The sequence below is a fragment of the Phocoena sinus genome, chromosome 9 (assembly GCF_008692025.1).
Source record: "Phocoena sinus isolate mPhoSin1 chromosome 9, mPhoSin1.pri, whole genome shotgun sequence".
In the NCBI taxonomy this organism is placed as follows: domain Eukaryota; kingdom Metazoa; phylum Chordata; class Mammalia; order Artiodactyla; family Phocoenidae; genus Phocoena; species Phocoena sinus.
Window position 1 is genome coordinate 52436194 of NC_045771.1, and position 18029 is coordinate 52454222.

The 18029-nt window shown below is 41.4% G+C and overlaps 1 protein-coding gene across 3 annotated transcripts in view; it reads left to right on the forward strand.

Annotated features, from left to right (window-relative positions):
- Positions 1 to 452: 452 nt before the first annotated feature.
- The window catches only part of ADAM22 (ADAM metallopeptidase domain 22), a 238855-nt gene continuing 221278 nt past the window's right edge, over positions 453 to 18029 (forward strand). For 2 of the 3 annotated variants that reach the window (XM_032643825.1, XM_032643826.1), the window contains exons 1-2: positions 453 to 863; positions 1321 to 1478. In XM_032643825.1, the coding sequence (XP_032499716.1) occupies positions 779 to 863; positions 1321 to 1478 (243 nt within the window). In that variant the 5' untranslated portion in view covers positions 453 to 778. The remainder of the gene's footprint in view (positions 864 to 1320; positions 1479 to 18029) is intronic. The other variant, XM_032643824.1, reaches the window with a different exon arrangement.

The following is an 18029-nucleotide window of genomic DNA, read 5'->3' on the forward strand; positions in this document are numbered from 1 at the left end:
ATCTGACAGCAGTTGCCTCATACCCGTGTCCTTCACTGTTGTGTCCCTTGCTCTTGTCAACTGCCATGCACATAGTAGGTGCTCAAACAATGTTTGTTGAATGATTAACTTACCATGTACTCTTGAGGGCATGATTGCCTGGTAATAATTTAAATTAACTACTAAATCTGCAGGAAACATTATTACAGTTCTTTGGCGACGCAGTGCCTGAATCCCGGCTCCCGCGTCGGCGCATTCGGGCATGCTTGGTGCCCGGAGGCCTTGCCATGGATGACCTTTCTTTCTTTCGACCTTTTCCGCCCTCCCGTGTCCAGTTTGTAAATGACCCTGTGCTCACGAGGTCGCGACAGTCCGCGCCGTCTTGGAGATGAGCGGGAAGTGGAGAGAGAACTACATTTCCCAGCTGACTCTCGTGCGCGCGCCCCTGCCCGCGCACGGAGGAAAGTGCACCCGGCGCTCGCTCCCCGCCGAGCTCTCGTCGCCCTCCGGAACCTCTGCCAGGGTATGAGGTGGGTGGCGCTAGAAACCACTTAGCTACAGCCAACCGCCCAATGCAGCACTCGCTCGCTCCCCCCGCCAGCGGAAGCGCCCGCGGAGCACAATGCAGCACTGAGGCAGCGCCGCGGTGGAGGCTGCAGCGCCGCGGTCGCCGCAACACCGGCAGGGGCTGGGAGGGGGCGGCCCAGGCGAGCCGGGGCTGCGGGGCGCGGGACCCGGACGCGGCTGCCCGGGCATGAGGAGCTGAGCGTCTCGGGCGAGGAGGGCTGACGGCTGCACCATGCAGGCGGCGGCGGCTGTATCCGTGCCCTTCTTGCTGCTCTGCGCCCTGGGGACCTGTCCCCCGGCGGGCTGCGGCCGGGCAGGTAAGTTCGCCGCCCTCTGTGGCTCCAGGACGTACTATTTTCCGGGCATCTTTGCAGCCCTCAAGCGCATTTGTAAAGAGGCATCTCCATTTCCCGAGTGCGCAGGGAGATTTTTTTGTTTTTTTAGAAGGGTGGAGAGAAGTGAAGCAAAAATACGGTGTGGATGCATTAGAAGCTTTAGGTCAAATGCCTGTTTTTCTTCTGAAGTAAAAGAGGAATGCGGAGGATGGGAGAGGGGTGCTCTGCTTCTGGGCCCCGATCCTGGATGCTCTCAGATTAGCTGGTCCAAGGCTCTGCGTCTTGTGTCTCTGCATCCTTACCAGATGGGGTCCGGGAGGGAGGGGGAGGTGGGATCTTCATAAGGGAGACGTTGGACCGCAGGATGGACGATTGTGGGTCAGGGTAATTATTTTCGCCTTTTCTCCCCAATTCCTCCTTCCCCCTTTCCTGCCTGGAGGAGACGCCTCGTTGACGGAGCTGGAGAGGAGGGAAGAAAACCGCTTCTTGGAGCGCCAGAGCATCGTGCCACTCCGGCTCATCTACAGCTCGGGCGAAGACGAAACTGGGCACGACGCGCTCGATACGCGGGTGCGGGGCGACCCCGGCGGCGGGCAGGTGAGAGGCGTGGTGCTGGGGGTGGTCCTCCGCGCGGCCCGGCCCACCCCGACCCCGCGTTTGCTCTCCGTTGCCCTGGAGATGCAATGTCTTGGGTGAAACCAGTGCAATTCTAATGCGAGTCATGCGTGGCGCTCCCTGTGCAAAAAAGAAGAGAAAGGGGCAACAAACCCCAAAAGAGCCACAGGCCGGGGGCTTTGCTGGAGAGGAGTCTGTGCGGGTTGCCTCCAGTTGTGTGGCAACCTGAGCGAAAGGGCAGAGACCCTCTCACCTCTGCCAGGCAAAAGCCATGCATAGGCAAGAAGGGATATAATATTTGAGCAGGATTTGCATCATCATTATTGTTGTTGTGGTTGTTTTAATTTTCAAAGAGAAGACTTTATGTGATTTAAGCCAAGATTGGTACTGTAGGAAAATTGGAAAAACAAGCCTAGACATCCCTAACTAAACTCAAACCTTAAAATTAAGCTGAACTGCAACGTTCTCAGCTCACTCAATTTGTGGACATCAGAGATGTACCCATTCACCTCCACCTTCCAGAAAAGGTGTCCGGCTCCCCCCTTTCTTCATTGGTAACAGTCCTCTGGGTGTAATTAGGGCCCTGTTGCTTATTGGGCATTTATAAAGTATGTTTTTAAATAAAAATCTAACTGCCGTTTACCCATATTTAGGTCAATATCACACATCCACAGATATACTTGAAAATTATTTTGAATTTACTGGTTAATTTAAGGAAATATTTGGGGGCTATGTAAGCATTTTTTGTATTTACATGTATCAACCTGGCAACCAGTTCACCCACCTGTAAGTACATATTAAGGTAGAACTTGTTCATGTAGTTGAAAATTTTGCACACTTCACTGAAGCAAAGGCAGGCTGAACATTTTCACATGTATAAATATATTCTTAATACTTTAAGATGTATCTTGATGTTGTGATACTCAGTAATTTATCTGTAAGTGTAAAATAAGTAAAAATAGAAAAATACTACTTAAATCTGTATTTGTAGCCAAGTACTTAGTACTGTTAACATTTTAACGGGATAGAAATTAATTTAAAGGGCTATAGTAATATCCATTAGTTACATTAATATAGTAGAAAATCTAATATGCCAAGCATTAATGAAGAATCCCATCATTTGAATTGTTTGGTAAATACCTATTTTATTTATTTTTTATTTGAATTTTATTTACTTATTTGAATTAATGTTTGAATTAACCTTTTCCATTTTGACTTTTTTCCATAGTAAGACTGAAAAAGCATAGGACACTGTCTTATTTTTCAATACATTAGAATTATTTCTGTAGAGGAATATTCTCATGCTCAGTTACAACTTTTGATTATAAAAAATTTCAAACACACACACAAAAGTAGACAGACTATTATAATGGACTCCCAGCTTCAACCATTAGCATCTCATAGCCAATCTCGTTTTATCTACATCCTACCTATTTTTTCTCCCTTTCTGTATTATTTTGAAGCAAATCATATCATTTCAGTTATAAAATTTCACTATGCACCTCTAAAAGATGAAGATTTTTTAGAAAATGTAACCATGATATTATCATAGCTAATATGTATTAAATATATAAATGTGTTAAATATATGTAAATATATAAAATAGATATATAAGTATTATATATATATTTAAGTTTGTTTGATCCGGGACCCAGATAATGTCTATAAACTGCAATTAGGTTTTTTTTGTTTTTAAAGTCTCTTTAATGCATGGTTTCCCCCTCCATTTCCTTGCTTTTTTCCATGCAATTTATTCATTGAAGATGTGGGGTCTTTTATCCAGTAGACTCTTTCACAATCTGAATTTTTACTGATATAGACAGTGCTTTAAAACAAGTCAGAAGGAGTTTCTCAGAGAGGAAGAAAGTAGAGATGCAGAAAATGCTGCAGGATTGCACCTCTAAACTCTGGAGTCTCTGTCTCATGCTGGTGATGTCTTTAGGTACCCTCTGCCCTTCTCTGTGTTGGTAAAGACCACCACTCTTGGACAACAGGCACTGGTCAGTCCTCCTTTTTCTCCCCATTTCTGAAATACCACTTCTGTAGATTTTTTGGTTCCTAGGCCTCTCTACTTGGGGCAGAAGATACTTGGGGCCTGTGCAGCTTCTTCTACTTCCTATAAGAATAAACCTCACTATTGAGAAGAATGACTCTGGCTTTTGGTGAGGTGTGAATGAATCGGTAGGATTTAGGTTAAACAGTGTGAGTAGATTATTCATTCAAGTCAGAAATGACAGTGAAGATCCTGTCTTATCATCAAAGTAATTATGACAAGCAATTATCTCACATGGTGAGGTATACATAGTGCATCTGGTTGGATGCCTGGATCACCTGGGAGCTGTAGCAGTTTACCATGCTCCTCAACTACAGTTAGTGATTACTGACTAGTAGGACTGAATCTGGCAGTTAGAGTTGTAAAGACTTAGTTGTCATAAGCCAACACTTCCTACAGTTAGGAAACTAAGGAGTGGTCCTGCAATTTGTCATTTCTTGTTTCGTTGAGAGCTGTCATTGAACCCCAAAACATAAGTTAATTCTGTATGGACCTTGTTATTTCTTTGATGATTAAAATAGACATAATTTATACTCATAAATATGTTTAGCAACTTCCTTTCTACTTCAGAAAAAAAATTAGGATGTTTTTCTATCAGCTCACAAAGGTATATATTGATTTGTTTATTTGTTTATTAAAAAGACATTTATATACTTGAGCTCATACTGTGTACCAATTTTTTGCAAGACCCTGGGGATTAAGAGATAAAAGACCCAGTTCTAGCCTTTAAGGAATTTACAGACAGGTAGGAAGATGGATGAGTGGATAGGCAATTACACTCTGTACTTGTGTGTGATTTTCTGGAGGTGATCACAGAGAGCTGTGGAAGAGAGAAGACAGTGCTTAACACACATGAGCAGTCAGGGCTCTCAGAGAGAGGTGTTACCTGAGCTGTGTTTTGAGGGTGAGTAGGAAGTGGCCAAATTAAAGGGAAGGGGTGGGCATATCAAACAGAAGGGGCAGGAGGTACATGGGCATGTGACATCAAGACACATTTTAAACTGCAAATAGTTAGGATTTAAGGGACAGATGAAACAAAACGGGAAACCAGAAAATAGATGCTGCAGCACCTTCATGACTTGCTGAGGAATTTGGACTTGTCCTGAAAGCGATTCAAGGATTTCAGTAAGGAGAGTTACTGACCAGATTCATGTTGTCGTGGAATAACCCTAATTGTTAGAAATGAATAATCTTTTTGTTTTGCTGCATTGGGTCTTCGTTGTTGTGCGTGTGCTTTCTCTAGTTGCGGCAAGCGGGGGCTACTCTTCATTGCAGTGCATGGGCTTCTCATTGTGGTGGCTTCTCATTGCAGAGCACAGGCTATAGGCGTGTGGGCTTCAGTAGTTGTGGCACGCGGGCTCAGTAGTTGTGGCTTGCGGGCTCTAGAGCACAGGCTTAGTAGTTGTGGCGCGGGTGCTTAGTTGCTCCACGGCATGTGGGATCTTCCCAGACCAGGGATCGAACCCATGTCCCCTGAATTGGCAGGCAGATTCTTAACCACTGTGCCACCAGGGAAGTCCTAGAAATGAATTATCTTAATTTCAAAGACTGAGTGAAAGTGGTTGTTCACGTTAATTCATTGTTAAATGCCAATTCACATACTCATTAAGCTTGTAAGAACTTAGTTACTAAGTATACTGAGCTGCTTAGTATAAATGAGTTAATATTTATAAAGCACTTAGAACAGTGCTGCATATTCTGTAAGCACTATATGAGTTTTTGTTAAATAACATTAACTCCCCCAGGCTGCTTGAGTACTGTTTAGAAATTTTATGACATTGCCTTAATGCAATATGGTGCCCTAATTACCTGAATTTAACACATTCCCAGAAGTTACAAATTACTCGAATTTACGTAAGTGGCATCTTAACAGTTGTAGAGATGGAAGAAATGTTATAAGTCATCTAATCTCATTCAAGAATCACTTCTCACCAGGTAAGATAGAGCCATTAACCTAGAGTAAGGAAACCAGCAATGTTTTACTTAATGTTTCAGAAAGCTCACAAGAACTGTGATGGTATAAGACACCTTAATTTTACTTTTAATGTGTCCTTACTTCAGTTTTCATCACTAAATGGAACTGCACAGTTATATTTTTGGAAAAAATTTTAATATTTTCTGTGGAAATACTGGCAGTTTGATTGGTGTGAAATAATCATTCTGTTTGTATGAGTCCATATTGTAAAAGATTTCTGTACTACCTGGCCAGTTACTTGAACGCATACTTTATTTTTGTCCTGAATCAGATGATCAGCCCATACTGAAAGCTTATTGTGCCATGAAGGTCTAGAAATGGTAGTCAAAGAAATTATATTTGATTGTGGGTAACCTTGTTGTCCTAAAGATCGTCTGCCTAGTCTGAAGTAATTTCAGCCCTGTAAAATAGCACTCAAAACTAGACTATTCAAAGTATTTCAGTCTTCCTTTCCTCTGGCTTGAAATGTTTTGTGCTGAAAAAATTGTATGTTGCCGATAATAGGATAAAATATATTTTTAATTGGACACCCGTGTGGGCAAGATATCACCTACTGAGTCCTACTGTTGGTTTGATACTGATGATCACATAATTTCTGTTTCTAAGGGTGAGCACCTTAATGGTTACTCCTTCTTTGCTAGCCAGGCATGATAGTTTTACTGTAGCATCAGAGGTTATTTGGTGGTTTACTTTGCTGTGTGGTCACCCCATACATTTTCAATAATTTGTTTTGCAGCCAGTAATTGCTTTTCTCCACAAGTAGCAGAATTTCTTTTTGTCAGAAGTCTTTATTGCCGGTGAATAGAGGGGGTACTTATTTTTCTATCTCATTCCCTGGAAAGTGTTGTAAGCTTCTCAAGTAGTCAAGTGCCAAGAACATAGATCTACCATTTATTATAGTTTTGATAATCAGTAGTGAATGGGGAAATGCAAGATGGTCGCAGGATGGCAAGCAGTAGCTGTGCTCCATTCGTTTTTAAAATAATTAATTAATTAATTTTTGGCTGCGTTGGGTCTTCGTTGCTGTGCGCAGGCTTTTCTCTAGTTGCGGCGAGCGGGGGCTGCTCTTTGTTGCAGTGCATGGGCTTCTCATCGCGGTGGCTTTTGTTGCAGAGCACGGGCTCTAGGTGGGGGGCTTCAGTAGTTGTGGCACACAGGCTCAGTAGTTGTGGTTCACGGGCTCTAGAGCGCAGGCTCAGTAGTTGTTGTGCATGGGCTTAGTTGCTCTGCAGCATGTAGGATCTTCCTGGACCAGGGCTTGAACCCATGTCCCCTGCTTCAGCAGGCAGATTCTTAACCACTGTGCCACCAGGGAAGTGCCTGTGCTCTGTTCTTATGAATATAATTATCCATATGCCTAAGCATGGATGAGCTGTACTTAAAATTGGGTTGTTTCACTTGGGAGCACTGAGTCAGCTTAACCATAAGTTGTCTGCAGTACTGCTTCCCTGGCGGAAAAGGACTCCTAGGAATTACAGCTTTAGAAGTATTTTGCAAGGATAGCACAAACATCTTCTTTTTTCCTTAATGTGCATTTGTTAAACCTAAGTAGCTCAATATTGATAAAGTTTGCCACCAATCAAAACTTTGTTCCACTGACATAAATAGGAAGGAGACATTTCCCAGCACATTTTTATTCTCCTGTCAACCTTCTCTTACAGTTAAATAGTTAAAGGAAAATAAAATTTAGAATTGTAGTTTTCCTTACATCTTGCTTTTAGTCTGTGAGATCCCAATTTGTATATATTTCTTTTGGGCATCTTTGAAATTCTGCCCAGTGGTTTTACCATGCATTCCGTGCACAGAAGAATCTTGTCTTTCATTGCTTCTTTACAGCTACACATGGAAAACTATGAATGACTCTAAAAGCTTATGGGATGATACAAATTGTCCTTAAGTTTTATTTCTTTCCTCTTATTTCAAAGAATGCCAAGTGTTCTATCATTTTTAATGATTAAAGCCCCTTCTAAAAGTACATGGAGGGAGGTCTGCTTTCTTGTCATATAGGGTTAGTAGTACTCTATAACTCCAGTGGGGCCCAGATATTGCCACATTTGTCATTGAGGATTATGCATAAGCCCCAAAGGGAAAAAGGATGTTATTAAAAAGAGTGGGGGAGGGCAGAAGAAGAGGAAGAGACCTTGAGGAGAATGGCAAGAAGAAGGAAGGAAAGAGAAAACCAGGAAAAGAGAAATACTTATAATAGTGTTATCATGTTATAGTATACACTAAAATATTTAATAAATTTAATAAACGGTAACTCATGTGGTTACTTTTTATGTGCTGAACAGTTTTCTGAGTACTTTTGATCTGTACAGTCTCATTACATCCTCACAAGAATCACGTGACAGGTAATATTTAGCTGCAAAATCACAAAGCTGGTAGGTAGCAGAGAGGGTATTTGAACCCAGACACTTCAGCTCCACTGCACTGCCTATGTGCTGAAGCACTAGGCTAACCTAGCCTTAGCACAGGAGGTCACCAACATTTCCTTAGATATCTTTCAATGGCACTGGGGGTAAAAGATGTCTTACATCTGTCCCATTGGAACTATATATTTCTTGCAGCACTTGAAAATGTTTTTAAAAGTTGTATAGTAGTGAAGAAGCTTGCGGAACACAGTAGGAATGCTTCATTTCTACTACCTTGAGAATGAGAATGGAATATATAAAGATATTTAACATTTAAAAGGTTAGAAACACCTCTCAAAGGATGTGTGTTTTGTTTTGGAACTGCATGTGAACATTGATTGTTATAATCTTTCTTCGTAAATCAAAGATTTCAGGATCCAGTTGTCAGTACCAAAATTATACATGCTCTTCTTCTGCTTTAAGTTTCATAAAGCAGAAACATGAAATGTTAAAAAGGGGGCTTCCCTGGTGGCGCAGTGATTGAGAGTCTGCGTGCTAATGCAGGGGACATGGGTTCGTGCCCCGGTCCGGGAAGATCCCACATGCCGCGGAGCGGCTGGGCCCGTGAGCCATGGCTGCTGAGCCTGTGCGTCTGGAGAGACCACAGCAGTAAGAGGCCCGCGTACCGCAAAAAAAAAAAAAAAAAAAAAGAAATGTTAAAAAGGAATCCATGTTTGCGTATCCTTCTCCAAATGAAAAGATACAAAATATCTTTTGTGTCTTCATAGAACAAGTAGCTCTAGAGTCCCAGATGTCAAAGCATTCAGGTCAAAGACATATGTAATAATAATAACCAAAATGATAGCTTCTGTGAACATCTAGCTGGATGTGTTTACTTTGGTAATAAAAGCATTAGAAAGCAAATATTGAGGGAAAGAGTTGAAAATAAGAATTAATACTTACTGAATATTTACCGTGTGTTAGACACTGTGCTGAGCGATTTACATGTGTTATCTCGCATTATGGGGTAGATATTATTATACCCATTTTATAGATGAGGAAACTGAGGCTTAAGGAAGCTAATTAACCAGCCCAAGGTCATACAACTGACAAGTAGTAGAATTGGGTTAAGAGTTCTCAAAGAAAATGTTAGAGATCCACATAAAATAAGCCTCTTGTAATCTTTCTTATTTAACATGTGGTTACTGTGTCATCTATGTATTGGAACAGACCTAACATTTCTCTGAAACTCTTGGCCCTGCCCTGGTCTCCTCCCTCACTAGCTTCATTCAGGGGTGAATTGATGTCCTGTTTCACACTTGTTATATGTCTTCATTTCTAGAAATGGGTATAATTTCTACCTCTACCTCAGATATTCTTTTAACCACATGGAAATATCTGAATCTTCTAAATGGCAGCAGAGAACATCTGCACTCTGAATACTTGTTGGAGTTTAATCTGCCAGAAATTCACTTAACAGAAACTATTTATGGAGAATTATCATCTATTCCTCCATACTGCATTCTGGGGTGGGAGTATTTTAAAAAGTCTCTCCAGGGGATTCCAGTTTGTACCCAGGGTCTAGGAACTCTTTGTATTCTCAAGGTTTAAGATATTTTTTCTTAAATCTCCTTGGATTTCAGTTAGTCACAAGGGAGTTTGGTATCTGAATTGGTATCAGTTTTCTCAGTCACTTCCCTGACCTCTTCAATCACCTTCCAGGCTTTTCTAAAGGATATTTTGAAGGACATTGTAAGAAATATTCCTGAGAAACCAGTTACATTATTCATTGAAGTCTTGGAGAACATTACACATGGTGTCTCAGCATGACCAAGAGGAGAGATCTATCTTGTAACTGTGTTTCCTTCCTTGATTTGGATGTCAAAAGTTTCAAGGCGAATTGTGTCCTCCTCCAAAGCGGAAGTCCCAGCATAAGTTTTCATAGCAGCTTCATTACTAGCTCATTGTCCTGTTCCTTCTCATCATCCCTATTTCAATGCAAAAGTCATCTGAAATCTCTCTCAACTAGTGATAATTTATCAATCTGGGAAGTCATAACTGTGCACGTTTTCAAGCGCACGTTAGACTAAATTAATATTAGGCTTAAAAAAAAGTGATCTCAACAGGTTTTCTCTGTCCACTTTTCTAAAGTATTCCCGTTCCACTCTCCTCCTTGTCACCATTAGTCTTTTTTCTTCCTAGCACTTGACATTCTTTTTTTTTTTTTTTTTTTTTTTTGCGGTACTCGGGCCTCTCACTGTTGTGGCCTCTCCCGTTGCGGAGCACAGGCTCCGGATGCGCAGGCTCAGCAGCCATGGCTCACCGGCCTAGCTGCTCCGCGGCATGTGGGATTCTCCCGGATGGGGCACGAACCCGTGTCACCTGCATCGGCAGGCGGACTCTCAACCACTGCGCCACCAGGGAAGCCCCTGACATTCTTTTTAACGATTGACTTGTTTATTGTCCTTCTTTCAGTATGCCATCACTGGACGGTAAACTACATGAAAATAGTGATCGTGTCTGTTCCGTCACCACACATCTCCACTGCACAGAGTTGGTGCTTAATAAATATTTATTGAATTAAAGAGTTTTCCGTCTCCCCTGGGTTCCTCATCTACTTAAAAATTTTATTTTATCTTGTAATTGTCCACATAAAACAAGCTGAAATCTTTTTTGGAATAAGGTTGGGCTCCATATGAATAAATGCATGAATAATTTCAGTCTTTTCAAATATTGAATTTACAACCCCTTTGATAATTACAATTATTTGACACAGAAATGGAGTTCAATATGCTGTATTTTAAAAAATATGAAAACATCATATAGAAAAACTGATTTTAAACTTCTAGGTGTCCTTTACTTTTTTTTTTGCGGTACGTGGGCTTCTCACTGTTGTGGCCTCTCCCTTTGCAGAGCACAGGCTCTGGACGTGCAGGCTCAGCGGCCAGGGCTCACGGGCCTAGCCGCTCTGAGGCATGTGGGATCTTCCCGGATCGGGGCATGAACCTGTGTCCCCTGCATCGACAGGCGGACTCTCAGCCACTGCACCACCAGGGAAGCCCAGTGTCCTTTACTTTTTGATTTTACCTTCTGAGTTGCTTTGAAGACAGAAATCTGTTTTCCCTAGAGCAGAGTATTATATGTAACTTGAGTTTGAAGATAAAATTTTAAATGTTGTACCATGATTCAGAAATATCAGCAGTTCTAAAGCTAGACAGAGAAAGAGTAAGGAGCTTTAATCCTTCCCTCCCCCTGCCCCATCCTGTCTCACAATCTATTTGTTGTTTGTATTGAAACGATGTTTCAGAATCATATTCATCTGTAAGGATAAATCAACATTTTTATTCTCCTTTTTAAAAATCAATTTTGTATGAGGGGATTTTAGCACTTAGCAGTAGTTGCCCTTTTGCTGCATTTTTTTTTTTTTTTTTTGTCCCAAGTAAGGAACATTAGATGACTCTTTGAAGATGGGAAATCGATGATACTTCCCTGAAGCTAGACCTCAAGAGCTCACATTTTGCAAGTCGTTTTAAAATTTTCTACCCAAGGCAGTAGAACCAGTTGACAGTTTTCTTCGACCTCTTATTCTGTTTGGCACTGAATCATGCCTCTAGCTGGTCAATTTCTATTCTTATGTATTTTTTTTTTTAATTTGCCTTTTAAGCAAGGCTCTTTGGGAGAAATTGCCTTCATTTCCTCCTCTAGTGAGGTGAGGATTTTGGGGTCAGGCTGGTACACACCAGTTGCTACTCCTGGTCAGAGCTCAAGCTTTGCTCTCAGTGGTTTCTCTTTTTTTGGATTAGATAGCAAGATGCTGCACAGAGAGCTGCCACTTCATAGACCTGGTGTCCATGAATTCCCTGGTGGATTTTTAATGCCTTTGGACTATCCTGTCAGGAGTCTGGCCTGGAACCTAGCTGTGGATCCATAGCAGTCAAGGTTATGCAGGGTAGTATTAACCTAGGGTAGGCTGGAGTCGTAGCAGTTTGCAGAAGAGTAATCTTGGGTCATCAGGCCATGGGGCAGGAGCAGGCTATGGGTAAAAGGGTAGTGGAAGGCGAGGGTCAGGGAAGTAAAAAAAAAAAAAAATCAGGTCTGGAGAGGGTCCACTGGGTCCACTGTGCCAGCTCAGTCCAGTATCCTCCTGGCTCAACTAGAGAGAGTAACCTGAAAAATTCTGAGAAACTTTCTGAGTTTTTGATCTCAGCCCATTGAGGTTTCAGGGATTGGCTCCACTCTTGACTCAGGTCTCGTGTTTTTAAAGAGAACCGTGTGTGTTTTAGCCAGACTCGCTCTAATGGCCCTTGGGATTGTTTCCACGCCCTCAGGAGCTTTAAGTGTTTGGTTCAGAGGGAGGGACCACTTTCTCCTCCTTCTGCCCCCCTACTCCTGTCCCACTCCCTCTTCCTCCACTTCATTCTCTTCTCTGCCTCCTCTTCCTCCTCTTCTTCTCCTCCTTCCTATTCTTCTTCTTTATTCCTTATTTTCCCTCCTTCCTTCCTCCCCCAAGATCATATTCTTTCTTCACTGGTCTTGTCTAAGGCTCTGCAGGCTAGTGGGAGGGGGCTTTCAGGGGCCTGCTGTTTTCCCCACTAACGTAGTTCAGATTGCAGACTGTGCCTGCCCTGGATCAGGAGATGACACTTACATAAAGATTGATTTCCTAACTCATGTGACAGCTGATGCTCTGAAAAATCACACTTAGCTTGTGCAAAATGGGCAACAAGCTCATTTTACATGGCATGTGGTACGTGTTTAAAAAAAAAATGTATGTTAATAATGGAAGAGTGTTTGTAAGTGGGAGTTTGGAAAATTTGTTCTTATTGAGATGGATAATTTTGGTGTCAGTGTCCATTTGTTATAAATAGTGGGTTATTTTCAAGATTAGTTTGGTATCACCTGCAGTTTAGCAATAGTTAGGAGTACTTTGATGTGCTTTTCAAGAAAACTTTAGGGAAGTGTTTAAGAAGAAGAATGGGAAATTTTTTTTTACAGATACATTAACAAATTTACCATTGTGTTAAGTAATCAAGCCATCATTTCTTAGAAAGAGTTTTATTGACTATGATAGAAACTTAAACACCTTTGAAGGTAATGGAAGTTTTGATGCAGGACAGGAAAATCGTTCTTATGTGTTACAAAAGTATACAGCTTGTTTAGCTATAAATAGCAGATTGCTTTTTTTCAAACTGATTTCCTCATAAAAGTACCTGAAAGCTTGGACAGATTGATTGATAAGAAGGTGGGCAAAATTCAAGTTGTGTTCATTGCTATCACCAAAGGTGAAGCCATTTCTGACTGGATGAGTGACTAGAGACGAGGCTATTTCACCATGGTGTGTAGCAACTTTTGTTGGTCCTCAGCATCCTCCAGGGTAAAAAGAGGTGCTGAGATACTATGAATTTTTCATTTAATTTAATTTCTGAGGTAAGTTTAGCATGATGTCCTTATAGTTCTTAATGATCTTGCATGGACAATGTTCTCTCATAATTAATGAAGGGAAGGTACTATTCATTCATAACTTAACCAATTTAATATGAAATCTACTTGAGGTCATTGACTAATGAGTTTTTTAGGACTTTTTTTAAATGTTCTGATTATGAAATCCTGAAGTTTGCAGTTGTCCCAGGGTGACGGGGTAAGAATTATTTCATTTTAATTTAGGGAAAAACATGGTGTGAGGGCATAAATAAAAAAATACACATTTTTATTTCTTCCCAGCATTGAGCTCAGAGCCTTGTACATAGCAAGTGCTCAAAAAGCAAATGAGAACTGGATGACATCATTGATGCCATGACTTAGAGAGCCCTGTTCCGTTCTTATGCCTCTAGACCCCTGTTGTTATATCAGGTTTTCCCTGGTCGATTATTTTTTTTCTTTTCTCTCATCTCTTTCTTTTCTCATTTCTCAGTTCAGGCTCTGTCACGTTCCTGTTGCCTCTTTCCATTTATCGTTTTCCTGTGAACATAGCCTTGCTCTGTTCACTTTCCCTATGACCCTTGGTTTATTTTGTATTTTTTCCCCTACTCTCTTTCTGTCAAATGCCTCTTTTTCTCTTAGCAACTAAAGTAAAGACAAGTCTCTGAAAGGTTATTTATATTCAGTGTTGGGAACCATCCCTGTTGCCTGTTGCTAGACTGACTTATTTTGGGATTTGCAAAATGTGTTATAGTTCAACAAGCTTCCCACTCTACTACTTACCTTTAAACCTGTTTTTAATGTGGTTTTTCTTTTTCATTTGTTGTTTCTTTTATTCCCCTTAAATTGTCCCTCATTCATTCCCTTCTTTGGGTGTGGATTGCAGTGAGTTTCACTTCTGCTCTTTGCTGTTGGAATAGTTGCCTTCCGAAAATCATTCTCCTTGTTCTCTCTGCTCATAATCCCCTGGACTTAAACTCTGAGTTATGTGTCTGGTCCATCCTGCACAATTTCTGAGCGTGTCACTTCTCAGAGTCTTCCAGAGGGGTCCATTGCTCCATTGCTGCAGGATTCAGACTCAGCATTGAGCAATGACGAGGCACTTTTACAGGTATACTAATAGTTCAACTTGCCTCACAGGCTTGGCATAAAATTATTCCTGCTCGTGTGTGTGTGTTGGTGCAGGGGTATTGGTGCACTGATCGTTTGGGTGGGTTAATAGAAGGTGCCCCCATGAGATGGACCCTAATGTTGGGCTGGAGCTTTGTCATTCGTTTTCACCATTATTTGTTCACTGCTTAACACTCTGCCTGATGGATAGGTAGTACTCAGCCAATATTTATGGTCCGCCTTTGTTTCAATTTTCAATCTCAAAGATGCAGAAAAAGTGTTCTGTGACCATTTATGTTCTTCTGATGTATTTCCAACCATCACAGTATTTCTTTCCTCCGGATTGTTAAAATCTTTTGTTGGGATGGGTTCGAGAGGAGCACGGGCCTCCTTCCACATTTATACCTTATCCCTGACCTCTTTCTTCCCCTTCCCTCGGCGTACATTCTTTTTTTATTATTATTAAAAAAAAATTTTTTTTCTCTCCGCGTACATTCTTGCCGGCCTGACAGAGCCACCCTGTCTATATAGAACGCCCAGGTTCTGTGAGGATCCCATCACAGTGAGCACCTGAACTGCAGTAGCTGTCCCCCTTGCTTCACGTGTGAGGCAGGGCCATGAGGATAGGAGAGAGAAGACTGGAGAAAGCAGTGGGAACTTGGACGATGATTGGCAGACTGATATTCTACCATCTAAAGCCACCTTGCTATCTCCCGGCTGCTTTAATCACTGTGACAAAATCATTCATGTCAATTTCTAGCCCTGTCTCTCCCAACACAAATAAATCCAAGCTATTTAACCTTTGTGTGTGACTTTATTCATCAGACTTTGCCATTTGCTGCCTGGAGCTGCATTTTCTTTAAGACAATGATGTCTGTCTTCTGGGAAAGTGACATATAGTATTTCTGATAGTTCTGAACTCGTATGACATATTTAGCTAAGGAGTTTTTCTGATATTTGTTCGTGGAGTTTTGATTTTTTTTTGAACCAGGGACAGCATCCTCTTTTTTTCCCTGTAACTAAGCCTCCAATACTTTCTTGTCTAATATTTTGTTTTATTTTTATTTTTTTCTCAATCTTTACCTCCCTATTGTGGACTAACAAGTTAATATAAAATATTTACTTTCTGGAACTTCCCCGGCCATCCAGTGGTTAAGACTCCGCACTTCCACTGCAGGGGGCACGGGTTCAATCCCAGGTTGGGGAACCAAGATCCCACATGCCAAGTGGCAAAAAACAAACAAACAAAACTCCAGGGAATTATGCTGAGTAAAAAATATTTGCTTCCTTTATTTCTTAGGTGGTAGATACTACTCTTATAGAACTATTACTCTATGAAACCTCCATGCTCTAAAAGATATGCACATTTGATTTAAATCAGAAAACACACTACTTGAGAATAGCCACTTTGGTATAAGCAGAGACCCTAGAGAGGGATGGCCCTCTGAGCTGTTTTCAAGCATTAATATCTTAGTGTGAATGAAGGATTGATCTGAAAGTAGGTTTATGATGAGAAAAGAAAGTAAGGGCTTGTGTCAGGAAGGGGGTCCCATGTCAAAATGTTAAGATTAAGTAACTGGCCCACAAAAATGAACTCTTTAACATGACTTCAGCTGATTTAGTATAATCTCAGGAACAAAATAATTCATATTTTCATTATATATAGTTATAAGGCCACTATTGAAGTATAATTTGCATACCATAGAATTCACCCATTTAACATTAGTGTACAATTCAAAGTTTATTAGTATATTCAAGCAATTGTGCAAGCATCACCATAGTCAGTTTTAAACATTTTCCTCACCTTAAAAAGAAATCCCATACACATTCCCCAGACTCTCTCCCGCCCTGCCTAGCTGCACCCCCAGCCCTGGGCAACCACTAATCTGCTTTCTGTCTTTATAGCTTTGCCTATTCTAGACATTTCATAAAATGGAATCATAGACTATCTGGTCTTTTGTGACTAGCTTTTGTTACTTAGCATAATGATTTCAAGGTTTATCCATGTTGTAGCATGCGTTTTTACCTCATTCCTTTTTTTAAAAAAGTTATTTTATTTATTTATTTTTGTCTGCGTTGGGTCTTCGTTGCTGCGCCCAGGCTTTCTCTAGTTGTGGCGAGTGGGGGCTACTCTTTGTTGTGGTGTGTGGGCTTCTCATTGTAGTGGCTTCTCTTTGTTGTGGAGCGCAGGCTCTAGGCGTGTGGGCTTCAGTAGTTGTGGCATGCGGTCTCAGTAGTTGTGGCTCGCAGGCTCTAGAATGCCGGCTCAGTAGTTGAGGCGCAGGGGCTCAGTTGCTCCGCGGCATGTGGGAATCTTCCTGGACCAGGGCTCGAACCTGTGTCCCCTGCGTTGGCAGGCAGATTCTTAACCACTGTACCACCACGGAAGTCCCCTCATTCCTGTTTATTGATGAATAACATCCGTTATTTATCCATTCACTTTGATGGAGATTTGGGTTGTTTCCACTTTGGGGGAATCACGCATAATACTGCTATGAATGTTTGTGTTAAAGTTTTCGTATGAACAAGTGAAAACACACACATACACCAAAGATCAAAACAAGTGTGTTGTGAAACAATACTTATCCTTGAAGCATGCAGTGTATGCTTTTCATTCTACTCTGTTCTTTGACATTTTCTAAAAAATCCTGGCATGGTTCATTAAAGTGATCGCAGAGCCTTCTAATGGGTCATGATCTGATCCACAGTTTAAAAAACTGTCCTACAGGATTCCTTACAGGGGAGCCTAGCAGTACCTGTGAGGCAGCTCTGGCTAAGGTTTTAAAGATTGAGTCATGTGCCTCCTGGCAGCTTCCAGCTGTTAATTTTTGTTTCTTATAGTTTTCTTGGCAACAGTATTAAAGACATCTCTGTGGCTGTGTTACTCACCCCTGAGCTGTTATGTGTGGCATCAGTGAAATCAAGCACATGAAGGTGCATATGAAAATTTCTTCAAGACAACTTTTGTTACTTTTTTTAATTTTAAAAAGCTTATGTTTTGAAATAGTTTAAATATACCAAAAAGTAGATAGAATAATGTGACAGACTTTGATTTTCAGTCTCTTATCTTGATACAGGTAAAGTAATTGAATTCATTCCTTTTTATTGCTGTCTGGCTTACCATTTTATAAACCTACCCTCATCTATGTATTTATTTTCCTATCAATGGCATTTATAGATTGACCCTGTTTTTTTTTTTTTTTTTTTTTTTGCGGTACGTGGGCCTCTCACTGTTGTGGCCTCTCCCGTTGCGGAGCACAGGCTCCAGACGCGCAGGCTCAGTGGCCATGGCTCACGGGCCTAGCCGCTCCCCGGCATGTGGGATCTTCCCAGACCGGGGCACGAACCCGTGTCCCCTGCATCGGCAGGCGGACTCTCAACCACTGTACCACCAGGGAAGCCTGACCCTGATTTTTTGATGTTATAAGCAGTGTACGCCATTAATGCGTACATGTGCGTGTGTTTCTGTGGGGCATATATTTAGAAGTGAAATTGTTGATTCTTAGGGTTTGTCCCTTCTCAACTTCTCCACATATTGACAAATCACACAACGATATACCAATTTATACTCCACCCATGGTGCATGAGAATTTCTGTGTATCCCCATCTTTATCATCATCTGGAAT